The sequence below is a fragment of the Micropterus dolomieu genome, linkage group LG22 (genome assembly GCF_021292245.1).
Source record: "Micropterus dolomieu isolate WLL.071019.BEF.003 ecotype Adirondacks linkage group LG22, ASM2129224v1, whole genome shotgun sequence".
Classification (NCBI taxonomy): domain Eukaryota; kingdom Metazoa; phylum Chordata; class Actinopteri; order Centrarchiformes; family Centrarchidae; genus Micropterus; species Micropterus dolomieu.
Genome location: NC_060171.1, coordinates 26,071,775 through 26,099,092, shown reverse-complemented (window position 1 = coordinate 26,099,092; position 27,318 = coordinate 26,071,775). Strand labels below are relative to the sequence as shown.

At 41.7% G+C, this 27,318-nt stretch overlaps 4 protein-coding genes across 10 annotated transcripts in view; 2 read left to right on the top strand and 2 right to left on the bottom strand.

Moving 5' to 3' along the window:
* Window positions 1-1,737: 1,737 nt before the first annotated feature.
* Window positions 1,738-10,249, bottom strand: wee2 (WEE2 oocyte meiosis inhibiting kinase). Of its 7 annotated transcripts, none has more exons than XM_046036682.1 (15): window positions 10,105-10,249; window positions 9,404-9,734; window positions 9,077-9,282; window positions 8,644-8,701; window positions 8,154-8,323; window positions 7,929-8,050; window positions 7,666-7,812; window positions 7,427-7,531; window positions 7,252-7,337; window positions 6,915-7,085; window positions 6,627-6,775; window positions 5,208-6,328; window positions 4,557-4,841; window positions 3,794-3,927; window positions 1,738-2,273 (listed from the first exon to the last, which is right to left on the bottom strand). In XM_046036682.1, the coding sequence occupies exons 2-12, from the start codon at window positions 9,671-9,673 to the stop codon at window positions 6,163-6,165; spliced, it is 1,650 nt and encodes a 549-aa protein (XP_045892638.1). In that variant the 5' UTR covers window positions 9,674-9,734; window positions 10,105-10,249; the 3' UTR covers window positions 1,738-2,273; window positions 3,794-3,927; window positions 4,557-4,841; window positions 5,208-6,162. The 7 variants fall into 7 exon arrangements, with proteins under 7 accessions (XP_045892638.1, XP_045892641.1, XP_045892639.1 ...); XM_046036685.1 differs by having other exon boundaries at window positions 9,404-9,682; window positions 10,105-10,229; XM_046036683.1 differs by having other exon boundaries at window positions 9,404-9,729; window positions 10,105-10,209.
* Window positions 10,250-10,337: 88 nt separating this feature from the next.
* dennd11 (DENN domain containing 11) lies at window positions 10,338-17,234 on the top strand. Its single transcript, XM_046036688.1, has 9 exons — window positions 10,338-11,226; window positions 11,787-11,886; window positions 12,027-12,185; window positions 13,185-13,338; window positions 13,444-13,582; window positions 13,795-13,926; window positions 14,023-14,173; window positions 14,363-14,431; window positions 14,582-17,234. The coding sequence occupies exons 1-9, from the start codon at window positions 10,800-10,802 to the stop codon at window positions 14,775-14,777; spliced, it is 1,527 nt and encodes a 508-aa protein (XP_045892644.1). The 5' UTR covers window positions 10,338-10,799; the 3' UTR covers window positions 14,778-17,234.
* A 1,150-nt stretch (window positions 17,235-18,384) lies between these two features.
* agk (acylglycerol kinase) lies at window positions 18,385-22,473 on the bottom strand. The gene is made up of 14 exons (XM_046036689.1): window positions 21,950-22,473; window positions 21,776-21,815; window positions 21,580-21,659; window positions 21,399-21,474; window positions 21,166-21,291; window positions 20,938-21,032; window positions 20,698-20,767; window positions 20,402-20,481; window positions 20,257-20,314; window positions 19,626-19,773; window positions 19,435-19,532; window positions 19,224-19,294; window positions 19,026-19,110; window positions 18,385-18,901 (listed from the first exon to the last, which is right to left on the bottom strand). Exons 1-14 carry the CDS (start codon window positions 22,057-22,059, stop codon window positions 18,767-18,769), a joined length of 1,272 nt encoding a protein of 423 aa, XP_045892645.1. The 5' UTR covers window positions 22,060-22,473; the 3' UTR covers window positions 18,385-18,766.
* The window catches only part of nup205 (nucleoporin 205), a 19,536-nt gene continuing 14,655 nt past the window's right edge, over window positions 22,438-27,318 (top strand). The window contains exons 1-7 of the mRNA XM_046036678.1: window positions 22,438-22,673; window positions 23,845-23,987; window positions 24,134-24,305; window positions 25,301-25,445; window positions 26,341-26,500; window positions 26,683-26,911; window positions 27,037-27,201. Coding sequence (XP_045892634.1) covers window positions 22,646-22,673; window positions 23,845-23,987; window positions 24,134-24,305; window positions 25,301-25,445; window positions 26,341-26,500; window positions 26,683-26,911; window positions 27,037-27,201 — 1,042 coding nt within the window. The 5' untranslated portion in view covers window positions 22,438-22,645. The remainder of the gene's footprint in view (window positions 22,674-23,844; window positions 23,988-24,133; window positions 24,306-25,300; window positions 25,446-26,340; window positions 26,501-26,682; window positions 26,912-27,036; window positions 27,202-27,318) is intronic.

The window sequence follows — 27,318 nt, the reverse complement described above, 5'->3', positions numbered from 1 at the left end:
TCGCAGTTATTTATATTTTCCTCCTCTAACTGTGAGTGAGTCTGCTACTTTCTCTGATAAATAGAACACGTATATTATGCTGATAATATGGAAATGAAACCAGCAATTTGATTTTAAGTGTCAGTTTGAAACTACTTCTGACACAGAACAGACACACAAGGTTAGATTTAGGTTGCGTCTTTGCAAACTGCACAAGGGATTTGTATCATTTCACATGCGTGTATAAAACCATTAAAGATTTTGCCCAAGAATGGAAGAAAGTATTTTCATGTGTCCTAAGTTACAGTACTGCTGCTGCATTTTGTAGAAATGATGCATCCAGCATGCTGATATACTTCAAGGTCCCTAGTCAGTATGTTAATCTGAATACACTGTGAAGGCGCGAAAGGAGAGCATAATATACAGCGAGCGGGTCATTATTCCGAAATTAACTCCCGAAAGGGTGATGCAGGACCCCGGCGTGAAGCATAAACTCTGTAGCCTTCTTAGGATTAGCTTAACTATAATCCACATTTAACTGAACATTTCCATTGATGGTGAAGTGAGACAAGGTGCATGGAACTTTAGGAACATTGGTGTTGACGTTTCTGTCTTTGTTTGCTTCTTGCCAGGGCTGTAAAAGTTGAAACACCCGAAATCACAAATACATTTAAATATGCAATGCAATATTCCTGTTGCAATGGATTTCCCCATTTTATTCATACAGTAGGTGTCATATGGTGCTTTAAAAGATACCTGATTGTTGAGTTGGCTACATCGAAGTCCTTGTGTAAACTGCTCTATACTGTGCTTGCATTGGCTAAACATGAATGTGTCAGCCGCTGCCAAAGTAAATGCTCCATATTTGTATAGCACCTTTAGGCTTTTTGATCTCTCAAAGCGCTTTTACACTACATCTGCATTCACACACTGGCAGAACAGCCACCAGTGGCAATTCGGGCATGCAGCCTGGAGGAGCTGGGGATTGAACCACCGACCTTCTGATTAACGGACAACCTGCTCTACCTCCTGAGCCACAGCCGCCCCCGGTTTTCGTTTCTGTCTTTAGTCTTCCTGCCAGATGTCTTCAATCCCCTATATTTTTATATTACTGCATATAATGTACCTGACTTGTGCCACAGCTCTCCAATGACAACTGCATCTGTTGCAAGTTTGTCTAGTTAGGATTAGAGTAGAATGAGGCAGTAAGCCACTGTGAGGTATTAAAGGCAAAAATGTTTTTCAGCGACAGTTAACTGAAACAAAAGTTCATATAGATGCACTCAACCTCTTTCGTTGCTATGAAATGATATTTTGGCATGAATGTATCACCCAGCTAGCAAAACACAGTCAAGTGCAGGAGTTCTTAAACAGAAAATGTTTAACACACACACACCTAGAGAGAATTGTGGGAAGTTGTATCTCTGACAAATGATGAATGGCTGTTAAAACATGGTGTTGGACAGGAAGGATGTTTCCATGTAAGTTGGTCAGCATTACACACAGTAATACTCCTACTCGTAACTATTCCTGCTTTCAAAGGGAAATTGTTAAAGTGCAGAGCAGGACTCATGTCAAAAGGACCCAAACATGACACTTTGTACCATAGTTTCCTACAATACACTGTTTGAGATGAGAACAATAAAACCATGTTTGAGATCCTTTTCTGTGGTGTTATGTATTGCTGAAGTTAAATCCACTTATTTTTAATATATAGAATATAAAATAGTCTCACCATATTTAAGAATCAAACTCAACCCCAGAAAATATTTATTTATTCAAGTTTTACAATCCTTTGGTCATACATGTATAAGTGTAAAATGAAAAGATAACACTTAAACAAAAGTAAACAGAAGCATTAAGTAAATAAAGTAACGAAAATTCAAGTATCACTAACTTAACCGATTATTTCCCGTTTTCAATACATGTCCATAAACTCAAAAGACTGTCACTTTATTTCATATAAGAAAGTGTTTCTAATACTGTTGTAGTAAACGCAGCTCCTTTCACAGTCAACTGGTCATGAGGAGCAGGTGCCAGTTTCATATTCAGCCACAAATATCCAAGTTATTTACTCTCAGCTGGCAGCTCAGAAATCACCTGGCTCTCACAGGGCTGATGTACTGCAGTGCTGTGTTGAAGAGGTTTCGCAGCAGTTGCGGGGCCTTCTCGCACACTCCCCTCACCAGAGTCAGAGTGAGGGCCACGATGACTCGCTCCTGGGGTAGATGCTCCAGACCCACGCCATGCCTCATCACCCTGTCCACCTCCTGGGTAAGGTGGTCCTTCCACTGCTGGAAAACAAAAACGACCAGAAGGGATCAATTATTACATGAAGACAATACTCAGGTTATTATTGCAACTTTACAGACCTTAACTGTTAGGTCATCTTAATAAGTTGTAATGAGAGTAACAACACTAGCTCAACTTGCATTTATTACAAGGGCCTGTACATCCTATTTATAATATTTTGAGGTTTTGATTCTAAAATTATTGGTGTAAAATATATGCAAAGTTGTGTTTCAGAACACAAACTAGAAAATCATGAAAATGTTACTCAATTAATTAATGTAGAAATCAATTCACACACTTTTCTTATTTTGTGGTGCTAAAAGCAATTGCTGTGGCCTTTTGCACATGTAGACATTAATTTATCAAACAAATAAGGTAAGGCTACTAAGGAAACCAGTAACTGCAAATCATTAAATATTCTTAATCCAGCTAATCTCAGTATATTCGCATATTTAAATATTACAGAACTCAAATGTGTAGTTCCTCTGACAAAAATACCATGTTCCATTTTGCACTACAAGCACAATTCCTCATTTTGCATATTCCCCAACTAGTACCAAGTATATCTGGAGGTTGCTCTGTTTTCAACAACCATTCTGGAATATATCAATACCTACCAATAATAAATATAATGCAGAGCTTAAAAGTAATCACTCAAGGTTTTAATGGTGGACATGTGTCACCTCACCTCAAAGACCACTTACTATGATTAAAAAAAGCTTCAATTAAATATTAACTTTCAAGGACAAAGAGCGTGGGCACTATTAAACACGGGAAATGGCAGGTTTTTAAATGGTCGCAAAATTAACTTTTGTCCACCGGCCAAATGGCGAGTGAATGTTCAATGTGTACCAACCACTCAATAGATTACTATTGTTTTTGGCTGGTGAGTGAAGAAAATATTCCAGCCATTTGCAGATTTCACCAGCATTTGGCTGGTGGCTGGAGCTAATTTTGCGCTGCGAGTGTGGCCAATACTCCATATTAATGGATAATAGGCCATCATCTACTAACTGAATTGATAAAATGAGATAAATTGTGTCAGTACCTGGGTGGCCAGGTGACCACCTTAGCAACAATGTTCTTGCTGGAAACCCTGGAAAAATTTAATAATTTATTAATAGATCTAGTAGTTCTAAAAAACTAAACGTTTCTAAAATTTAAATAAACATTTGCGAGTTTTAGTATCTCAACGTAATGATCTCCTTGTTGCATATCTCTGTATGCACACAGAAGTTTAGGAGTTTTCTGCCTCTTGGTAATTTGTGATATGACTTTGCCCACATCATTATTTTTGACAATGAACCCGGTTTTCTTTTTATTTCGTTTTTTAAAATCTACAAATTGATGAGGACACTTATATCGTTTCAGCCATAGTTACATATATGATAAATTAGAATATGACATTGTAAATATTTGCTGAAACAACAAAAACTCACTGGTAATTAGACATTGTCCTCTGTATTACAGAGGATGACCACAACACCATTAACAGTTAAATAATTCCTTTGTTCAGACTCACTTCAGAGGGGGATGTTGATATGTTCCTTCTCAGGTTCTGGGTAGCCTGAGCCACAACATTGTGTTCAAGCTGGGCTGCAATCTCTCTCAGCCCTTCTGCAACCTGCTGAAGTGCTGCTGCTTCTCCATGGTCCCCTACAGGAAAACAACATAGCCACAACATGAATAAAAGGTTTAGTCACCATAATGTGTATTTCTGGATTTGAAAGGAAGAACAGTGGAAGAAAAACATTTTCCTAGAAAGGAACATACAGCCTTTAGGAAATCTACTTATCGAACATATGATCTCTATAGCACATACAATTTGATGTCTGTTAAAACACATACAGTAATCAAGTGAGAGATGTATGAACGTAGGTTTGCATCAGATGAGACACTAATTACAAGAAATGGTTGACAGCCACTTCCTGGTTTCACTTTAAGTCACATGTTGTTTTGTTAAGCTGGAAACAACTTGTCAGATTTGCATGTCAATGTTGTGACTTTTGCACTGTGATATAGTGGGATAACGTCTACATTACATGGGTAAACAGGTGTGAACCACATACGAGTTTGCCTGTTACTCCATAATGGGTTTAAAATTGGGAAATTTGTATTTATTTTGACACCCAGAAAAAAAGCCCTATATTTAGCTTTCAAAATCAAATCAGCCTTGGCGAAACGTGAAACAGCTGATCTGATGTCAGAGTTTGTGGTGCTTGTATGCAACCGCCTCTGTGATGTAGCCGGTTATTTCATCTGTACCTACTGATTGAGTTACTCACCAGGCCGCCGCAGCTCCACTGAAGGCTGAATATCACCAAAAGAAAGTGGCATGCAAACGGGCAGGTGACCGTCAGTTTCAAGGTCTCCTTCGTCCTGGACGTCTATCCAGGAGCTATTGCAATTGATGTCCCGGGTAACGTTAATATAATCTTGCTCCAGGGAGAAAAGCTCCTTCCTGTAGTCAGAATTTCTACAGTCCATTTGAAGGAAGGCCAAAATTACCAGGGCGGCGTTTTGCCCACTGGTCAGATCGCCCAAGTCATCCATCGATAATCACTCTCGTCCTTTTTACATTCAGACAAGAAAAATGAGGGTCATTTTAAGTTAGCACTAAAGTGATGCAACAAACTTTGCTAACAACGAGTAATAAGGGCGACGTTGTATAACGTTACTTTAAATAAAGCATAAACAGAAACCAATACATCTCGGCAAACATTACCCTTAAGGAATTATTTCTGACAGTTTGCGTCTAACGGGCAAGTTAAGCTAGTTAGTTAGAAAGATAACGTTACGCTAATGCTAACTTTGGTTTCTTACATTAGCACACAGTAACTTTCGGCACCGAAGATAACGTTAAGCAAAAGAGAAAACGTGCGACTAAGGTAACTTACAGCTAAATAAATTTAGAAAGAATGGCTAGTTTTACTCACATTCGTTTCCTATGCCGGATGAGTCAGCTTTTAACTTAGTACAAAGAACTTCTCACTGATGCGCCATAGAGCACCGACCACGGCGCTGCTTAGGTCTAACTCTGAGCAGCAGCAAAAACAACTTCAGATGGCCACATATCTGGCTACGGTAAACGCCCCATGATGCCTTCAAATACCGTCGGACTTGGGGTGGGGGGAGCCATTTCTCTTTGTCGTTAGTCAAAACCGAGAAACCCCAGGACATAAATCACCTAACTGGATATAGCTAGTCAGCTGCAACAGAGATTTTAAATTAAAGTAGTCTCTCTAGTTGCCGAGATTATGCAAGAGCCTACAGTGAATCCATCTTTAACTCATAGTTAGCTACCACCTTATGCAACAACTAAAATACTACTATTACAATGGAATATTTATGTTGAGAAATAGTTTGAACATGTTTCCTGTGAAATACATATCTTTACAAAACATTTGTGTAAGTGCATTTTTAGCCACAAATAGTCATACAGTTGGCTGCAGTTAAAGATAACACCACTGGAAAGTCCCTGCTGTGGCCAACAGCCCTTCTGAATGTGCTTTTTTGATAACATAGTACTCCATTGGGACAAGAGTTGCAGAGCTAAATCAAATAACAAATAGGAAATCCATCTGATAAAATGCTTAAAATGTTTATTTACAGTTTTTAAAAAAAACAATTTGTTGAGTACATTGGTCTGCAGCAATTCCAAGTTGTTGAAAATCACCTGAACAGTGAATCAGTCAGATTAGTCCTTTGAAACCAATGCTGTCCAAGTCTCTCCAGTCCTTCAGTTACACTGCATCCACTTAGAAGACTCAAAAGGATTATCCATCCAGTCATTTCAAATCAGTTCCAACAAAACCATTGCTGTACAAGGGAATCACATAACCACTTTGCATCAGAGCAAAAGGACAGGCATGTGGGCCTCACAACGTCCCATTAGACTCCATAACCTGGGCAACCGAAGCTCATGGACCGTGTAGTCTTCCTACCAACAAGCCTCCTCCCTGTTCTGGGTAGAGACCCGATCTTAGCAGAGGAGTTCAGGCCAGGAGGGAGGATCTGCTTGGGTGACAAGGCCGCCAGACGAGCCTCCTGGAGCTCTCTGTGGAGAAAATGGAAATAAGTGTGTGCTTTTAACTGACATCTGAATCAGTTTTAATGGCTAGGTATGTGTACACATGAGGAATTTGACTTTGGCCTTACGTTGCTCTCAATGTACAATGAGCTCAGCAAAAATGATAAACTACATTGTGCAGGTGTTATTATGTAAATGAGGTTGGTACTGAATTACAAAAATAATGGCATGGCATCAGCATGAGTGAATTAAGCAAGACCAATTAAGGTTAAATTCGATGAAGACATGGCCTGAACCCCAGATGCTTAGTTCAGTTAAATCTTACTTCTCAAGCATGGCTGTCCTGAACTTCTCTACATTGAGCTCTCTGCGTAGCTGGGCAGCTAGTCTCTCAGTCCTCTTTTCCCTTAAAACTGCGTGCTTGCAAAGCTCCCTGGCAGACAGCCGCTTTGTCAGGTCTGGATCCAGCATCAGCTGACAAAGAATAAAAAATAAAGACAAAAGTATTTAACAAGCTATGCTAGTGACTTGAGAATTTAAATGAGTCTTTAATTAGGTTAGATTTAAATATTCAAACATCGTATCAAAAACATCAGCCCTGAAATAAGCGAACCTGAAGTAGGCTTCTGAAGGGAGGCGATAGCTCCCTTGGAAGTTTGGGGAGCTGCCCCTCTCTAAGTCTGTGCCACTCATCTCCATTTTGGGGCAGAGGAGGAGCCCCGGCTGCCAGCAGCACCGTAAGGCCCAGAGCAAAGATGTCTGCTTTGGGGAGTTGGCTGTAATCCTGGGGAGCAGAGAGATGGCTGGAATGAACGCTAGAAACAATGCAAATATAATATGAAAGACCTTTTGATTCTTCTTTGTTTTTAAAAAAAAAAAAACAAAACAAAAAAAAACACACTTTTAAAACCTTCTGGCGCAACCAACTCACACCCCAGGACTATTTTTACCTCATGCAGGACCTCACTGGCTAGAAAGCGGCTGTCCCCTTCTTCAACTTGAGGACTGTTGGTTGAGGTCACATGACCCAGATCCCCTGCAGAAAACATCCAATTTGACAGCAAACATTTATAAAATAAAAATTTATAAAAAGTGTAAAACTTTAGTGAGCATTAAATATAATACCAATTTTGTAAATGACTCCTGCTGACGTGCTTCCGTCATCTTCCTCCTCACTCTCCCCTTCACCTGCTGCACTTGTACTGGGACGTTGGCAAATGAATATATTACCTACAAAAGGGTTGAAACAAGGCATTTAAAAAAAATTGTTTTTATTTTTATTTTATTTATTTATTTTTTTTGGCACTCAGGACTGTGTTTGGACTGGACAATATAAGAAATGCAAACAACTCAGTGAGACTCACTTGGTTTGATGTCCAGGTGTACGAGGCCTAAACTGTGGATGTATTTTAGCCCCATAGACACTTGTAAAAGTAGATCTTTCAACTCAGCCTCCAAAAACAGCTCACCCTGTACTTCCTTCTTCATGATAGCATCATTGAGACTTCCACCTGACACACACACGGTAACAAAAAGAATTAAATCTAGTTCACCTAAAAGATATTTAGAGTTTCCTTTCATTCTAGTCTTCCCAAACTGTGCTTTTAATGGTAAAAGGGAAACCTACCATCACAGTATTCATTCTGAATAATCATGTGGTCGTCTTCTGCCCATGCTGAATAATAGCGAACAACATGAGGGTGGTGCCCAAGAACAGCATGTGCATACACTTCCTTAAGAGCCAGCTGCCTGAGGGGACAAAAAAAAATATGGCCAGGGATACATTTGACCAAGTCAAGAACAAAATTTAAAAAAAGTAGGCCGATCAGAGAGCAAAATGCTGCTGACTCACTCATTGGCAGAGCCTGCCAGGGGTTGGCGAGAGCGTTTTATGGCGTACAAGCAACCGTCCATCCTCTTCACACACTTGTAAACTGCCCCAAACTCGCCCACGCCGATGCACTCCAGCTCCAGAAACTCACTCTCATAGCGTGACAGCATGAACGCCTGGACAGCTCGCCTCTGCCAGATAAACAGACGGAGAGCCTTGTGGTAAAACCAGAGACATTTCTAAAGAGAGGAACACACGTCACAGAGCCAGGAGAACCGGGGTTTTCTTTGATGAGTCACCAAATATGGTAGTGCTTCCACAAGGAAAGGACTTTTGTTGCTGGAGATTCCTTAGAGAAATCCCGGAAGTATGACTGGCAGCATGTAATTTTGGACAACACAAGAAGTGAGGAGGCAGCTGAAGCTGACAAAGCCTGATTATGAAATCACATCAGCAGCATCTGAGGGGGAGGGCTACATCCACCAGAAAGTACTGATAAAAATAGTGATACCTTTGGTGGGAGAAAGGCTTCGTCATCCTCCTCAGATGACGTTAGGCTGTGTTTCGACCTGAAAGATGAAAAGGGTCTTTAGACCTTTACATCCACACACACACAAAAAAACCCCTGCATAAATAAGGGATTAAAAAGTCAGGTTTATGTGTAAGGGCACTGAAAACTGGGAATTCAAACTATTTTAGTTTCACCATCAGTAGGGGAATCTACTAGCCAAAGGCATTCAAGTTATTGCATTTTAAAAATAGCTCTGAATGGGACACCTACACCATTACACAAGATAACTAATTTCCCTGTGATGCAGCAGTTCTAAATTAAACATTTGGAAATTTTCCAAACGTTAACATCAACCAATCCCCGTCTGTGAGTGAACATGCACTTGTGTTTACAACTCATACAGATATACAGTACAGCATAAAGCAGTTGTAACCTGCGTCCATAGTCATCGTCATCATCATAACTACTGTTTCTCCACTGCTGCTCGCTGTTCCTGCGGATTGTGTCAGGGGTGAAAGGATTCACATTGACAGAAGGAGCATGGGTGAGGTTTGGCGCAACAGAGGAGAAGCGCAGGGTCCTCTGATGGCGACTTATCTTAGTGGTGGAGAAAGGCTGGGACGACTTCGACAGAAGGCTCTTCAGCAGAGGGAAAAACAGAGGGAAATGCCATTCATCCCTTTGAAGTAAAACTAGTTTGACATTTGAGACACACTTTGACAAATCATACACAGGACAATCGGTGTGAATTATTCCCCACCTTGGGCGTGCTTGGCGAGTCACAGAGCCTCAGTTTGCTCCAGGAAGCATAAGGTATGGGGCTGGTGCACGATAAAGGGGAGGTTAGGGTGTTGCTTCGACTGCGTTGGCGTTGCACTCTGGGCGTCCTACATGCAGAGCTGGGACTGCAGATCCTGGGACTTCGGATCCTGAATGTGCAGTCATCAGAGCTGTTGTCACTGCTGCTCCCCTCCTCTCCACAGCTAGAGAAGTCCAGCTGCTGGCTGATCCCATCAAACAAGGTCGCCATGCTTGGCGCCTGAGGTTTGCAAAGGTTTCCTTTAAAATGCTTAATCCTGTATTTGACTGCCCTTAAAGAACAAAAATACTTCACCATTTTAAATTTGGGATTGATGTTATGCATTAGATTTTTTAATTAAATTATTAGGCCTTAAGTCTTTTAAGAAGATAAAGATAAGAGGAAATAAAACATGTTAATTATACTCCATCTAGGCCTGCATATATTAATGTGTCATAATTTAATCAATAGTATATATTGTTTAAAATGTTTTGCCAACCAAATCACGTAGGACAATTGAAAACCAGCACACTGGTTGATGATGTTATTTATGTTTTCAGACTTATCTGTAAGCTCAACACTTCACACAGTGGCCAGAAACGTACACTCCAATTAAGTCATTTAAGTCTGAGTAATAATATTTTCTTGTCACACATACTCACGAATAAGTCGCCTTTCCCCGCCGCCACCACGCTTTGAATTTCGCACCTAGTATGTAAGCGACTTCCTGTTTAAATGAACTATGCCACCGTTAACACATCTAGCTCTCTGATTGGTTGACTTGTTAATAAACCACACACCTGACCTATGCACCTGACATTAACATGGCTGTTAATTGCATAAACAACTGTCTACAGCGTTACCATAAAAACGATGAAAATCTACCCATACAATGTAGGACTATATGGATGCATATGGATATAGATAATGATAGCAAAAGGGGAAACTACACTTTCACTTTGATAGTAAAACTAAATAACATGAAAATAGTGTAAATGAATACTTAATAGTACCTACAACATGCATCTGAATCTCTGTATGAACGTTGTAAGAATATGATATATATAATTATTATGGGCAAACAAATAGCCCGTAGTCAAAATTAGGTCACTGTATGAAAAAGTAATATAGACACGTGGGCGGAAGTCAGCGACGTCATCAAAACAGTGAGACGGGAGGAGGGAAAGCAACCCGTCAGTGGATGTGACACGCTTACAAATACATAGAAAACAACCCAGCACGCAGCAGGACATCATGATCCGGCTCCAGCAGCGTGTTTAGTGAGCTCGATTCAACTGGACATCCGAGTTTTTTGATATTTTTCTCCTTTCCGCGAGTCCTCGGAGGCAGCAGCGCTATGGTGAAGCAGTCTGACCGAGCCCCGCTGCTGGACTGGGAGGAGATCCCGCCGCCCGATCCGAACCAGGCGGCCCAGCCGCCGCCTGCGTCGCCCCGGGAGGAAGACGCACCGTCGGAGAAAAGTTCGCAGCCAGCCGGGCGGAGAACACCGACGGTTATCGCGGCTGGTACTGGGTGGAGCAGCAGCAGCTCCGCCGCCACCACTATAACCTGCAGCCCGACGAGAAATGTCACAGCTGTTGTTCCCGGCGGGGAAATAAGTCCGGGCCGTCCGCGAACAGAGCTCTCTGGGCACGGGAGGGACCGCCCGGAGCCTATGGGTACAGATCTTAATGTTCCCTTCCCCGGCCTCTCGGTGAGGGATCACTGGGAGGAAAAAGACCAGATTGTGGCTGTGTTTGTGGTTACCTTTGATACAAGATCAGGTAAGTCAGATTGTAGCAATATCATGTGATCTTCTTTCTCTCATGTTTAAAATTCTCAGTTTTTACCTAGACGTCAGTCTCCTCTGTCAAGTGTGTTTTAGTGCATTACACTGACTCATGGCGGTGAAGGGTGTATGCCCAGGTGGGGTTGTCAAATATTCCAAATGTCAAGACCCTATGAAATAGATTCCTAAAGAAATAAACCTCCTGGCTGTCCAGTTCTTGAAAGCTATCATTTATACTGTAAAGCTTATGCAATAATTGAGTGACTGAAACCCTAGCTGGCTGATGAAATGATAGAAACAGATAAGACAACATGATATACAATCAATAGCTCATCAAACACAACAGAAAACAAGGTCAGTGTCAGTGCTTCTGCTTCATATATGGAAGAGGTCAGTGTGCAGACAGCTAAAGAGCTGAGTCAGTGCTTTTACTTACTGTCTGACCTCTTGCTCCTACATGACTGGCATACAGAATGAGGGGAAGTAAGCAGGATGAAAGTAGAGGAAATGGGAAGTAACTTTGTGGTTTATTTTGTGTGTGTGTGTGAATGGCAGGGAATATGGTCGAGTGGTGTCTGCCTCACGACATCAACCTAGACGGAGTTGAATTCAAGTCAATGGCCAGCGGTTCCCATCGGATCACCAACGACTTCATGTACGTACTCCCACTCACGCCCACTAATCAAGACGCATGGAATCCAGTCTTTAGAGACACACAGTCCGTATCAGAAACCTGTCCCTCTGTGTTTACTCTGATAAACTAATACTGATCTTTTTTTATTTGCCCTTGGCTAGATATTTCCGTAAAGGCTGTTACTTCGGGCTGGCCTGTTTTGCCAACATGCCTGTGGAGAGTGAGCTGGAGCGAGGAGCGAGGATGAAGTCTGTGGGAATACTGTCTCCCTCCTACACTCTTCTTTACCGCTACATGCACTTCCTGGAGAACCAAGTCAGGTAAGACATGCCGTGTGTTGCGTGCCCCTGTGTGTGAGTCTTTCTGTTTTTATTTTTATTTTGTCACGTTTGCACCACCCTATTTCTGTTCTGTTTATTATTATTATTACTTATTTATTCCTCGCCCAACCGTGTTCGCATGTTTCTCTTTATGTTCCTAACTCTCGCTGTCTTGCTCCTTTTTGTTAAATATTTTCTCATCTATTAAACATAAACCCAGAGTCCCAGCTACAAGCGCCCATTACATGCAGTTTTTGTATAAAGTCTAAGCACGGAAGTGGAAGAGGCCTTGACAGCCTCTCTTCTCTTCAGTAACTCTGCTCTTGTGGTTCAGTCATCTCACGAAAAGCCTATCTGCTCATTGACTATGTATAAATAAATGACACATCCACAGTTTCGAGTTAAGAATACTGATGGCTCAGGTTATCCCCAAATACAATTTGATCTGAATGAATCTGAAAGGAGTGTGGTAATCTAGCCTCCAGTTGGTCACTGTGGCTGTTTTAATGTCGCTCTGCGGCCGCGGGCAGATGTCTCAGGTGGTGCTGAATGGTTGAAGTCGTTAAACCAAATACAAAAGTGGCATTTATGTAACGCGAGTGGCCTCCAATGATCCCACAATGCAATTTAAGAACAAGTAATCGTTACTAACCAAGCCCAATATGTAATCTTGCATTCTGGATGACCTAAAAAGTGTGTGATATTGAATACACAACTCTTTTACATAGACTTCCCTTTATGGTGTTTAACAAAAAGTGATAGAGTGAATGGTTTCAGACGCAAGCTTCAGTGTAGCTATTGCCTTTAAATCTCTTGGAATACGCTGCCTGAGCTGTAAACATGGCGATGTTGACAGAACATTAATATGTGATTTGTTTAAATACACCCAAGCAAGCTTAATCAGCTTAATTATACAAATCTGGAAATACTTGGATAACTCATACCTGACAAGATTCTTCTTTCTCTCCTCCTCCTCTTCCACCTATCATTGCCTTGTAGACACCAGTTGCAGTGTCCAGGCCAGTACTCCCCACTGGAGGCCTTCTATGAAGATAAGAAGGCTGTCCTTCCCCCTGCAGGAAATGGTCTAGTCACCACTTGCCCAACCTGGAGCGTTACCACCATCAACCGCTGTATGCACCCAGAAATGAAGGTCTGAAAACAGCAGAACACACTGATTTTGTCGGTGATAGCAGGGGGGCTCACTCAGAACAACAAAAACCAACATATCTGTCACATTTCTTTTTGCTCCCTGCAGATCACCCACCCAGCTGGCTGCATGTCCCAGTTCATCCAGTTCTTTGGGGAGCAGATCATGGTGCTGTGGAAGTTTGCACTGCTTAGGAAACGTCTCCTCATCTTCTCCCCTCCACCAGTAGGTGTGGTCTGCTACAGGGGTGAGAGGCTCGCTCACACACGCACACGCACACGCACACAAACACAAACACACTTACAGCCTTTTACTTGCTGTTACTGTAGTTACGTTTCTGCTATTTGTCCTTGTTTCTCTTTAACACAGACGCCTCAGGATGGAATAAATGTACAAAGTGTGGTCTTTTATTTTCAGTTTCTGTAGAGACGTTTCATTCGCTTCGTTCTGTCTTCTCAGTGTATTGCTGTTGTTGCCTGGCCAACGTCTCTTTGCCTGGAATTGGTGTCTCTGTGCCTGAGTTACGGCCTTTCTTCTACATCAACATAGCCGACATCACTACCCTGGAGACAGAGATGTCGTACGTGGCCTGTGAGTGAAGCTGTACTGCATTCAGATTGACCACTATTACTGTAATCTATGGAAACGACCCACTATTAAATGAGCATGCTTTCATAATTTCTTAAGGCACCACAGAGAAGATTTTTGAGGATAAGAAGGAGCTGTATGACGTCTACATTGATAACCAGAATGTGAAAACGCACAGAAGCCATTTGCAGCCGCTGCTCCGAGTGAATGCAGCGGACAAGGAGAAATACAGGAAACTGAGTGAACAGAGGTGATAAACACACTGACAAATACTGAAAAATAGGCAGATTTAAAATCAATTACAATCTGTAAATTGAAAGTTTTTGATGGTGATACATGCACCAATTTGAAAACAGATACTAATAAATACTGGCCAGTGCTGTTTTGTTGCATTTCAAGGAACATTTCAGAGTGATAGATGATGACTTTTTTGTTCCAGGCAAATGTTGCTCTACGCTCAAGAGGTGGACGGAGACTGCACGTCAAACGAAGAGGATCTTTTCATTCTGTGAGTCCTTGGCGGATGTATTCACTGCTGCTAATGCACTTGGGTCATAATCACAGGCAGTTTCAGGAGAGTAGTACTATTATGTGGGGTTTGTCAATGTGATGCAGAGGGGACCACAGCATGACGTAGTCATCTTTGATCCCGTCCTAGGTTCTTCATGGAGCTGAATAACCGCATCTTCCAGACCCTGTCAGACGTAGCAGGCAGCACCGATCCCACCCTCACCGCTGAGCATGTGAGGGCCATGGGGCTGGATCCCCAGGGTGATCGCTCCTTCTTGGTCGACCTGCTGGAGGTGTACGGTATTGATGTCACGCTGGTCATAGACAACCTCTGCTGCCCCTGAGCCCCCTCGGCCTGGGAAACGCCACTGGATATCTGTGCCTTCAAGGCCCACACACACACACACACACACACACACACACACACAAAGACACTGAATACACTGCCTCCACCCTGGGACTTCCATCTGTTGCCTGCTGTCCCCTCCTGGGTGTCCACCCCCCACCCCCCACTCTGCCTGGTTCTCATCTGACCTGTGGAGACTTTTCCAGCCAGTGTGGATGAAGAGGACACTTGGTGCGCTGGTACACAGTGGCTGATAAACACCTGCCTAGCAGACAGTGCTGCATGGCAGCAGTGTGCTCTTGTAGCCATTCACATGTTACATCACTCAGTACTGTTCTTTTTGCAGACATGTTTGTTGGCTTGTTTGTTCTTGTTTGACTCTGATTCTGCGTTAAGTGGCCAGGGCCGAAAGCACTGGATAAAATTGATGAGGTCCGGTCATCACAGCAGGATGATTGGTCGTTCTCCACTACTCACAATGAAAAATTCACTGGAACGGCAAGTATTTACTGCTGGAGATGAATTTGTGCGCTTCACATACATGTTTTTGGAGATTCTTGCCGTCACAATGTGAAACAAACTCAAACAGTACCATACTTGGGTGATTATTCTTCTTTTTCTGATAAAGCTACTTTGGGACTGGGTTAATCAAACGCCTTTTTTCGCCTTTCAAAAAGGAAGCAATAGGAGTCTGTGGTAGCTGAAATTATATATGTGCTTTTTGTTCCCGTCTTTTTGTTTAGTGAGCTTGATCGTCTTTTTTTATAACAGGGGTGGTTCATTATAATGAAGCTGGCTCACAGAATAAGAAGGGAAAGGTTGTTAAATACTAACTTTTTATGCACCTTCAACACGAGGTAGATCTGATAGTGTGTCTCTGTGTTTGATCACAAGCGACGGAGGCTTTCCGGAAACATTTTGACGTGTTACTTGTTTTACCTTACTATGTCGTGATCAGCGGCGGTTCTTCAATTGTCAATGAATGTGAATCTATAACACTAACTTATCATGAATGCTGCACCATGTCCACCACTGGACTATTTCCTGATGCACACAGTGATTATGCTTAACTGTACCTTCTTTTTTAATGCTATGTTTATGACTTACAGTCTAAGCCAGCAAGTGGTTATGGAGTGGAGGAGCTTTGTGTGCGTGTTGTATTGTATACAGGCTGTCATTGTGTCATTGTATTTTCTTATTCGAACTAGAGACGTACTCATCAGTGGAATCCAATATATCTTTTGTGATCCTGCTGAATGAAGAGTCCTTGATGGAGTTTGCTTGTTGATCAGCTTCAAAGAGATCCTCTTTGCTTGTTTGTGTCCTTGACTGAAGATAGATCCCTTTGTGTTTTTGGAGACGTGGTGTTTGCCCCCCCCCCCACACACACACACACCCCTCCACCCCTCTACCCCTCTGTCTGCTCCAGACGAGGCTTTCTCTGTCTTTTCATCGCAGACCCATTGAGTGAATCCAGCTCTAGAGATGGGCCAACTGTGTCTTTTGAATTATCATGGCAGACTTTAATCCACCATGCTGCCAATCAGTGACCGTTTGTTCCATGTTGGAACACATGAGGCTGATGCTCGCCTCATACAAAAATGGAGTAGTGGTTCTCAACCATCTCGCAGCTAAAAACACAGTCATTTTTATTAAACAAGTATTTTTAAATCACTAGTCTACAAATATTCAATGATGGTTTATTTTTCATTTTCACATTCCAGAAATGATCTTTCAGTTGCTGATCCCCAGGTTGATAACTGCTAATGGTCTTATAGCCTGTACTGTTTTACTTGACCTCCTAGGATGTTTTCTGGGTTGGTTAAATAAAACTAAGTGTTGTATTTGGAAGAGAAGGACACTTAAGCTTTGTTGTTAAAATGGGGCCTTAAGGAAATGTGATTTTTCTCAAACTTTACAAGAGCAAAGTGGCCGACTCATTTCTGTATGTGTGTCAACAGTATTTGCGGAAAGATTTTGTACATTGTCCTTAGCACTTCTGAATGACCTCACTGTCTCCAGTGAAACCTGTTGACTCTGACTGGTCTATTTACTTGTCAGCAGTAGTATATTCTTGCCTCCGACTGTGTTTGCTTTACAGGTGTATGTTCAGTGTGAAAGGGAATGTACACAACACACCACTGTATAAAATGCCTTCTTTGTGGAGCCGTGTGCACCAGCATTAGCTAAATGAGTCGTTTGTACAGCGTGTCACTCTACTGAATGTCAAAGACAGCAAACGTATTGCACACCTGCAGCAGTGCATCCAAGTGGTGTTTTCTTCTTGATTGTAATGTGAATCAAGAGTATTCACAGAACAAGTCTTCACCTTTACTAATGTGAAACACTGTAACAGATGTCAGTAATGTACACATCAACTCAATAGCATGAGCAACTGTTAAATTCACTGTACTGCCATTGTAAAACAATAAAACATTCATAGCTCATTATCTAATCCGCTGCTTCCAACACTGCATAACTATTTTCCTACATTTCTTTCTTCCCTCTCTGACCAGGACCACATTCCTTCAGCATTCCCCAGTAGTGCAAGCGCTGTTTAGATCCAATACTTTGTTGCAAAGTACATATGTATTACAAGTGAAATGTCACCCACAAGCTAATTATTGTACAATTTAAAATTTAATCTGTTACTGCGTGTTTTACTGTTGTACTTGGTTGAGGTATACAGCCAAATATAACTACTTTATGCACTGGTAGTTTAACGAGGCAAACAATCCTAATCACGGTTATTTTTTCCACTTGGGCTTGAGACTTTTTTGTTACAAAAGGGTATGGTTTGAAAGAGGTGACCATTAAGGGTCTAATTAAAGATACTACCCAGTTGCATTATAGGAAACATAGGATGAAGCATCACTCATGCTAGGGACTAAAAAGTCAGGATATCCCGGCCTCTGCTGCTCCGATTTTGACCATTCTTTTGTTTGATCTGTCACTTCTGAATCCTCCAGCTATATGGAAGTGTAATACTACATCTCTGGAGTTACCCCTCTGACAATTCATCATAGTTTATGTTAAAACTCAAATTAAGTTGATCTTTGTATGTAGAATTTCAATATACAAAGTAGCTCGTCACTAAAGCTGTCAAATAAATGTGTTGACAACCAAATATTTTTAGATGCCTGCAATGCAGCCACTTGCTTAATCCTGCAGATTTACTGTGTACACCATCTGTCAGACCCAGCCTCACCAAGGGAGTCTGCCAAACTCCTGGTCTACGATCTTGGGCATTTGTATCACGGAATGCAAGCAAGCAGAGTTTATTTTTATAGCACATTTCACAGACAGTAGTTATGCTGCAGGATCTCTATATTCTTCCGTAGTCATTCATCTGTATGCCCCAACCCAGCCAGTCACAGCCAGCCCAAAGCACTGGCGTTAAAAAGGTCACTGGTGAAGAAGCTACACCACACCAACATTTATAATCAAATCCTAAACATCTGCTCTTTGTGCCTGGCTAATTGATTTACTGTCCTCTGACAACTTGTACATCACTTCTGCCATGCACCCATGTCTGTAACCCTTTCCTAAACCAGGCATCTGCTAAATGCTTCCATACTACATGTCAAAAATACTTTGTGACAAACTGGACAGAGATTATTTTTATTGATCAAGTTCAAATGTGATGGCAACAGGAAACCATTCAGTAAACAAAGTCCTTTAGTAAGACAACCTGTACGTGGGCTACTGGCTTAAAGAAACAAAGCCTTGGTCCTTTCATATAAATCGACATGTAATGTAATCCTCATAATTGTAGTAATTTAACAACTTCAACTGAATAGTTTATTGTTTGTTTACATGAAATAAAACAGACTGTTCAAACCAATAGTACTTCCTGATCATTTAAAACTGCTGGCGAGGCAGATATCCGTTTTCATAATGACAGAGTGTCATGGTGTCTTTTTTGTTGCTTTTGTGTTTCTCAGGTTTAGTTTTTGTCTTCTTCCTGGTTTAATGTTCTTTTTTTCATCACTGCATCTGTGAGAGGAGCTGCTCTCGGCGCTCTGCACTGATGTAGAAGCGTAGTTTCCGTGGCAACAACCTTACCTCCACAGGCATGGCCTCATACTCCTCGTTGTCAATGTTGTAGAAGCCGCCGGTGCCCTGAGGGGTCAAAACATATTGATGTTCAATGTCGAATCCAAAAACTAACATGCTGAGCTTTAGTGAGTAAATTGACTATAAGCACAATCCTTAGTTTGACGTGACGTATTAAGGGGTTTCTGACCTCTGGCAGCTGCAGTCGGCAAGCACTGGCTTCCAGTTTCGTTGAGTTTTTAGTGAATACAGTGGGGTCCTCTTCTTTTTTATTTCTATATGAAAAACATTTACATTGAATTTTTGTAAACATGAGCTTTCATATAATGTCTAATGCCTCGATGGTGTTCTCTGTTTGCAGCAGACTAATTAAAAACAAACTACTAACCCAACAGTGATGAACTCGCCCACGGTAAAGTTGTCTGGTTCTGCACAGATCATCAGGGAGTCATTTGTGCGCTGCAAGTTCAAATAAAGAGAAGCAAAATATTTAATAAGTCAAAGAGAAGAACAAGGCAGATGCGGTTTAATGTGATCATGTCAGCATTCATGTGCTCAGAACAGGTAGGTTTGATAGATACAATTATTTCTGAACTGACCCTTTTCACTGGGTTTTTGTTGTGCGTTTGAATAAACAGCTCTAATGTTGAAAGCTTCTGCTCCTTCCACTCCTCTGGCTCCTCCACCTTTGGAGGCTCTGCGCAAACACACACACACACACAAAAAAAATTACATTGTTGGTGTCATGTTGCCATTGTGTGATCCAAGCATGACTACAATAACACACTACCTTCAACAGGAGGGTTCCAGTAGTTTTTCAGTCTGCGGGCGATGCGGTGGAGCAGGTTGGGTCTGGAAGGCTTGTGAGCAGGCAGGTCAGGGGGTCGAAGGCTGGGAGCCGAGTAGGACACTGAGACTTCCCTGACCAGGGGCCACTCCTGAGAGATTTTACAACAGTGTAAGATTAAAATACATGAGCAGCTACAGAATTACGACAGTCGTGGGTGACAAGGAAATACAGCAATAACCTCATGATGTATACTGTGCGTTACAGACTACTGATGACATCTTGAGTTTTACTAAGGCTGATGACTGCCTAGATTTTGCATAACTTGACTATACATTTCTTTCAGGTTAACAGATGTTTAAAGTAGAATGACTCAATCATGCAAGCATTCAATGGTAGTAGAAAACAGGCGAAGAATGTCAAGGACACTTCCTTTGAATGACCAAGTACAAAGCAAAGTCATAACTTATGAGTTACACAAAAGGAAAAGATGTTTTTCATACCAGAGAGGAATCTCAATCACACTGGCGGTAGCTGACATGGCTTTCCAATATCAGATATTTAAAAAAAGGTTAAAATTGGTTCAATATATTGTTCTAACCCAAGCATGTTAAGACAAATAATATGGCCTTACCCGAAGAGTATTAAACCAATGTGCTGCTTTTGTCTTCAGCGGTCCAAGGTACCAATATCTACGGGGGAAATATGGTTAATTACTCTTTTTTTATATGGGGAATTATGTCACGAATTGCCCAGAGTTATAATCTGAGTAATCTTACTTGCTGATTGTTGCAGCCACATCTCTAAACGCACCCCAACGTAGTCCCATCAGGGCGAAGACTGGCTGCTCGGTCTCCCCCTAGAAACGAGACAAAATGCGCTGACGTATAACATCTTACTGCATATTTGACGAAGAAAGGCACATTAGAATGTGTGAAATTCTTTCAAAACAAATCCCTTAAATGATCCGTTGATCTGAAAACAAAATACTGACATAAGCAAGTATCTGCATTCCAGACAAACACTAAGTTCCTAGCTATTAGGCTTTGTAGAGTGAACAGAAGCCATTTCTCACTTTGATTTGTAGCACATCCAGGGGTACAGTTTCTCCCTTCAGAATGGACAGAGTTGCAGATGTAATGTCTCTGGAAAGTGTATAAAAGGCAGAAGAATAAATTTAAGTTACCTACTGAGAAACTCACACCATACACAAATACATATATTTACTCTGTGAGACACATCCAACACACAGTCAATCGCGGGTGTGTGACGATGTGATCTGCATCTTTAAGTACAATATTGATGAGCTACTTACTTGACCTTGTTGTCACTGAGGAGGTGAAGACTTGGACTCAGGGAATTGTGGGAGCCGAGTGGAATGAATCCAATCGGCGTGTTACTGAGTGTACCCTGTAACCATAAAACATCGGTCAGTGACATTGCTAAAAGAAAAGTTTGGATTAAGTTGTCCTCCTATGTTTTGCAAATGCATGATAAACCAAACCCTAATGACAGACCAACAGAATAACAGTGTGACACCTACCTGATCTGGCCTTCGCAGTAAGCCTGTGATGACTTCCTGCAAGGTGCCGTCCCCTCCAGCCACAATCAGCATGTCTGTCTGCTCCATGAGCTCCATTAGTTTTTTCGCCTGGCCTTCATAATCTGTCTGCAGAGAAATATATAATCATCGTGTCACACAATGGGATCCCTACTAGAGCCACTAACAACACTGAAGGATTCCAAGTTTTTTTTTTAAAAAGAAGTTAAGTATACCTTTACTATTGTTATCTCCACACCTGCCAGGTGTAAAATAGGAGCAGCATTCTTTTCAAACAGGTTGTTGGCTTTCCTGTGGAAGATTGGGACAGCAAGTTGGAAATACTCTGAGGAACACTGCTGTCTGAAGTCCAGACAAAAGTGTCAGTAAGAGGTTTTAAGATTTCTGTCTTCTTACCCACTGCAAGCTGCAGGATTCAAGATCACTGTTGCTTTCCTCAGATGTTCATGTGGGGCTATCTGCTGACGCCCAAATTCCTAACAGAGATTGTGATGATGTTTAGGAGGAATAATAGGTACTTGAAGAAGGATTTAGTTTATATGATGATGTCTTTTGCTGGCAAATGCATGTGCAAAAATAAGTGATGCCTTACCCTGGCCACCAGACAAGCCTCTCTCCGCAGAACATTGTCACTGATAAGATACAACACACATAATAATGGATGACACACAAACAGGCCTATACCCTACCTTAAAATGGTTACCATATCATTATCTTTTTATTATATTATCTAATCGGTGGAAATACTATAACCTGATAGACTCACCAGTGTTTACCATACAACCAGTGGCCCCCGTAAGACAGGACGCACACAGCAAACGTGGACTTCTTCCAGTGATTCCGCAGAGTCCGAAACACTTTGACAACCCGAGCCATGATTTTGATTAAAATGTCCCCAAACCCTCTATTTTAATGTGGTGCTACATCTACGGCGGCACGGACGTTTAAATTGCATGAATGACGAATTTCCATCCCAGCGGTCACTGATCCACAACTGTCATACTCGCGTGGACATGTTGGTGTAACATCAAAACAGTACGGACCAACACGGGGCGGAACCAACGTTTGTGCCACATGTGGTTCATTAACGCTTTTCAGCGCAGCACAAGTATTGCTTCATTGAAGTTTCAAAGAAAATAATATTTGAAAGACAATGGAATTTGTCAAATGAAAATAAAATCCACAGGCAATCCAATTAAATGACGGTGCTTCTTGAGTTAATCTGCACTAGTAAACTACAATTCCCGTCCAGCTCGACTGCTCCATCGGTCCAAGGACCTCGCCTGAAGAGATTATCTTGAATTATGTGAATGTTTAAAATACCTTACATGCTTAATTATGCAGTATACGCATCCATCTAGAGCTGGAGATTTTTTTGTTGAAGAAATTTGACAGAAACGTTTTTATAGAATTTATCACCGGCACCAGCCCAAAAGCCTGTGTCCAATTTTCCGAGTGTATCATGGAGGCGCAGATGGCGGTAAATTCGGGTATGAACTATACTTATTTTACTAAGTGTAACTTCATTGTTTTCATTTCTAGCCGTTACTAGTAATTGATATTTCACAGATAAGCAAGAACATATTCAATTTTTCGTGCCCGTTTTCTCGCATGTCATGTTTCTACCGCATGGTGATGGATCAATCAAGTTCAGGCTTGGGCTGCTAGGCTAACTTAGCCTAGCCTGCAGGGACGTTAAACGTTAGGCTAGCTGACTTTAGTTAAACAATTAATCGGTGGGTAACCACGTTTACAGTTAGCGTTAACACATTTTCACGTTGGAACCAATGCCATGCGGGCAGTATGCCTTCTCAAACGCAACACCTGTGACAGATCTTTCAGCAGAAATGTTTACGTTAACGTTACTTATTTGGAAGCGAAACTAAAACAAACAGACTTGGGACAAGCAAAGAAATGTTTAGCATCACTGGTATATTGTAACTGTTACCTCTGGTAACTTTTGCCACGCATAACTCTCAGGCAATCTCGTGTAAAGTCCAGGCTTGAACTAACCTCTGCTTAATTATAACCTGTCAGAGAGGCAGTGTCAGATCTTTACTGGTGAAGCTGGTCATATTGAGTTGTATGTTATAACCTTGATAGATGCTGCTTAGCGACAGCCAACCTGCGGGTTCCTGATAAAATAATCCATAAATCATTACGTTATGTGTAATTGAATAATGAGGCTAAATATATAATAAGAAAGGTAAATAGTATGAGATATTCAAGATTAATGTAATATTAAGGTGAGTTTCCTCGTAAGGTTTTACATTTACTGCCAATTTCATGCCCATCGGTCTTTATAAAATTGTATGATGTTGTATACCTCTGCAACATATTTGTATTAGTTATTACTCTTTGTTACAGTCTGAAAGATATTCAAAATGTCAACATCACAAAAATAGTCACTTCCCAACATATGTCCTGTCAGTCATTTACGTCAGATTATACAGGACTGTTAATTGCATACAATGTTATTCATTTCAGTATATTCAGAATAAATCTGACTCCTGCCAATTTTTGAGTACAGGATTCAGCAGAACATCAGTCATTACACAAAATGCATAAAGCAAGAGATACCAAAGCCAAGTATGGTTATTAGAAACTGTAATCTGTTCTGTGCATGTGTGATGAGACAAGACCTTTGAAAACCCATTTCAGGAGCCAGTCTGTGGGGGCCGCTGAAGGAGTTGTGGGAGACAGTGGACGGGGCAGTGTTGAGGAGACAGCCAGAGAGCGTCCACCTCCTGGACCTGCAGCTGAAGAAACACAAAGCGCACTTTCTCTCTCTCTTCAGGAACCCGGTGAGACACATCCTTCCTGTGTAATGGCTGTCAATTCACATTTGAATAATAGTATTCTTCTTGGGTAGCCTGCAGCTTCCTTTGTGTAGACAGACACTGTGTCTTATGTGACTGTAATGTTAACAACTTCAGGTCTTGATTTTCAGCCAAAGAGTGCAGAGCAGAGAGAGAAGGTGCGTAAAGCCAGCACAGAAGGAATCGCCATCCAAGGTCAGCAGGGGTCACGGCTTCTTCCAGAGCAGCTTCTCAAAGAGGCGTTCATCCTCAGTGATTTGTTTGACATTGGAGAGTTGGCAGCTTTGGAGCTTCTGTTGGCAGGTAAATGTACATAAGAAAACAAGACATGGCTTGTAAGCAAATTACTAAAGAGCGTTATGTAGGAAGTTTAGTGACTATGTATTTATTAGGGCTGTCTCCGACTAAGGATTTACATAGTCGAATCAGAATTGTCAAGTCCTGCCTATCATGTGTGTTTTTGTGCACGGCGATTGCGAGCGGGGGGTAACGTATGGTGGCTCTGCTTTAATCTTGAGAAGCTGCAGAGCTGCAGTCTCTTTTCATTCAACTTACACTGTAAATTTCCAGCTAAACTGATGCTTTTTGAAGACCCTTTTTTCTCTCTCTCTCTCGCCTGCCATTCACCGGTCTTGTACAGAGTTTAGTGTGCATGCCGAACTTCCCACAATTGCATGCACGTCACGGTTCAATATAATATTCTTTGTGTGGTTCATCAATGTTGACAAATTATCCCAAAGTCCTGTGAGGTGCGGACAACTCGGCACAACAACGGTGAAGCGGGGGATCCGCTCCATCTCAAGTGTTCCTCCACTGCCACTACACACACAGACACGCTACGCCTACACATGTGCACTCACGACACAGGGTTAGGGTTACAATTTTGGATTTATTCATGCACTATAAAAACATTTATTGAAAGTTTATTTTTCTTTTTACATGTTTATTTACAGCAATAAACATTGAAATGTATAATGTAATAGGCTGTATATTAAGTTAGTGGGAGAAAACTGGTAGTTCTATGTAAAAAAAAACGTTGAGCACACCCATATTGCTGAAATGGCATGATCCTTGTTTTGCTGCAAAGTTTCGACTGTGAGATTGACAGTCGAATCAGGCTCCGCCCATCGAAGCATCGAATCTTCAACTATTAGGGGTCAGCCCTAGTGTTTATCGATACAGCACTCGCATTAGTTTTAAAGGCTATTTTGTTTTAGGTTTTTACCGAAAAACTTTCAGTAGTAAAGACATTGAGATTTCACACAGTTGATATTCTGAATATATTTATCTTTCTCCAGGTGAGCATCAGCAGCCCCATTTTCCAGGTCTGACACGAGGTCTGGTTGCTGTGCTGCTCTACTGGGATGGAAAGCTTTGTGTGGCCAACTCCCTGCGCACACTCATCCAGTCACGCCATGGCAAGACCTTCACCCTGGACCTAAGGTAATAATGCTGTCTACGTAGTCTAAGTAGTATGTTCAAAGAATGACGTGCTTTAACCATTGAAGTACTGGGCAGGATGATCGATTTTTGCGCAAAATGAAATGAGAAATCCATGACTGATCCTAGTATTCACCGTATGCATGCCACACACCTCTGTGAAGCTAGGAGGCTCAGCCAGAACGTCAAACCAGCCATTTTTATCCACATCAAACACCAAGCATCTAAATGAACTTATATCACAACATAAATCACTCTGTAATCACTGTACATGGCAGCAGTTATTGCATCTTAGATATCTCTCAGCTCCAGCCCTGATCAGCTGTGTAACTAATATCACTCAAATAACAAAACTCACAGAGTTGTTAGCCGGATAATAACAACAAACGCACCACAATGTACATTTACAGTTACAGCCGTTTTTGCTTTTTTCAATCCAAAAAGAGCTGTTTTCTATGTGATTGCCCGGGCCGCCGTCTTGGTATTGCGTAATACCCCCTGTTTTCATCAATATTTCAGTGTTTTGGAAGCTTTGTTATTTGGACAGGAATAATGTTTTAAAGAAAACTGCCAATAAAAGTGAACATGTAAAAAGTAAATATGGCCAAAACATGGACATTTGACTGGTAAATTTTTTAAAAATTGTGAAATAACTGTTGTAAATTAGTTTCTTTTCATAGAATTTACAGTTACAGGTGCATTCCAGGTGTATTAGATATTCAGTTGCCTTAAAATCTACAGGATGATGGGTTAGATGTTTTAGGCATTTTTCCTGGAAATAGGTGTTAGTTTCCAAGTGGTTTTAAAGTCGCATGTAGTAATTCTGTTGTGTGTTTTTCATCCTCAAATCAATGTGTTCTTGTTAATGACCTGTACTGTTTTTTGTTGTCTCACTCAGTGGAGAACTGGTGGCTTTGACGACACGTTTTACAGATGACCTGATGAACCAGGGTCTGACCAAACGCATATTAACCTTGGTGTCAGAGATTAATGTGACGCGTGAGTTTGAGCGGCTGCAGAAGGAGCGCGGACTGGGCAACGAGAAGCACAGGAAAGAGGTGTGAGCAAATCTTTTGGGTTTATTTGAAAAAGAGATAATCACCTTCGCAATGTATTCATTGTCTGTCAAACTTGTTGTGAAGTCAGTAGCTTTCTATTGTAGCTGAAGTAGAAACATGGAGTGGAGGAATATACAGAGAGGAATACGGACTGCGTTTAACTCCCTTTCTTGCCCCCCCAGGTCTCTGACCTCATCAAGGAATCCCGACAGGCCCTGGCAGACAGCCTGTTTTCATGGACCTGCCAATCACCTTTGACTAAAGATGACACCCTGGCTCTTATTGGCCACCTGGAGACAGTGACAGCTCAAGCTGATGGCTCATTGGACAGCGTGAACCTGGCTCTGGTCATGGCATTGCTCTACTGCTTGGATGTCAGCTTCGTAGAACAGGGAACAGAAGATAGAGATGGTGAGAACATGTTAAATACATATTATGTCTATGATTTTAACTTTGACTGAACTCACTACTTATTTCTGTGCATAAGATTGCTTTTGGTTTCAGTGTTTTTTATCTCTGTGGTTGTGTTCCTCTAGATCTGCTCCAGGCACTGCCGTTGCTGACCGAGAGGCAGTATGTGTCTGCAGTGCACAGTCGTCTGATGGACGGCCAGCCGTGGAAGCTTCCAGGCCTGCAGGCTGTGTGTCGTCTGGCCTGGGCTCTGTCTCTCAGGGTCCTTTCTCAGCTACCACAGGGATGTGGTAAGGCACACATTTCTTGCACATGCTTTAAATACGCTTTCTGGCTGAAGAAAACAGTTTGAGGGAATGTGAGTTTTCAAACATTGCAGCTTAAAGAATAGTAGCCACAATGTAGTA

Excerpts from the sequence above, each read along its gene's own strand:
- wee2 (XM_046036682.1), bottom strand. The coding sequence starts at position 9,673 with ATGGCGACCTTGTTTGATGGGATCAGCCAGCAGCTGGACTTCTCTAGC. Across the intron at positions 7,338-7,426 it reads AGGAGTCATTTACAAAATTG|GGGATCTGGGTCATGTGACC; the intron begins GTATTATATTTA and ends TGTTTTCTGCAG. Across the intron at positions 7,086-7,251 it reads CCAGTGAGGTCCTGCATGAG|GATTACAGCCAACTCCCCAA; the intron begins GTAAAAATAGTC and ends TCTGCTCCCCAG.
- dennd11 (XM_046036688.1), top strand. The coding sequence starts at position 10,800 with ATGGTGAAGCAGTCTGACCGAGCCCCGCTGCTGGACTGGGAGGAGATC. Across the intron at positions 13,339-13,443 it reads GTATGCACCCAGAAATGAAG|ATCACCCACCCAGCTGGCTG; the intron begins GTCTGAAAACAG and ends TGCTCCCTGCAG. Across the intron at positions 14,432-14,581 it reads GAAGAGGATCTTTTCATTCT|GTTCTTCATGGAGCTGAATA; the intron begins GTGAGTCCTTGG and ends ATCCCGTCCTAG.
- agk (XM_046036689.1), bottom strand. The coding sequence starts at position 22,059 with ATGGCTCGGGTTGTCAAAGTGTTTCGGACTCTGCGGAATCACTGGAAG. Across the intron at positions 21,660-21,775 it reads AGGCTTGTCTGGTGGCCAGG|GAATTTGGGCGTCAGCAGAT; the intron begins GTAAGGCATCAC and ends AATCTCTGTTAG. Across the intron at positions 19,111-19,223 it reads GGCGAGTTCATCACTGTTGG|AAATAAAAAAGAAGAGGACC; the intron begins GTTAGTAGTTTG and ends TTTTTCATATAG.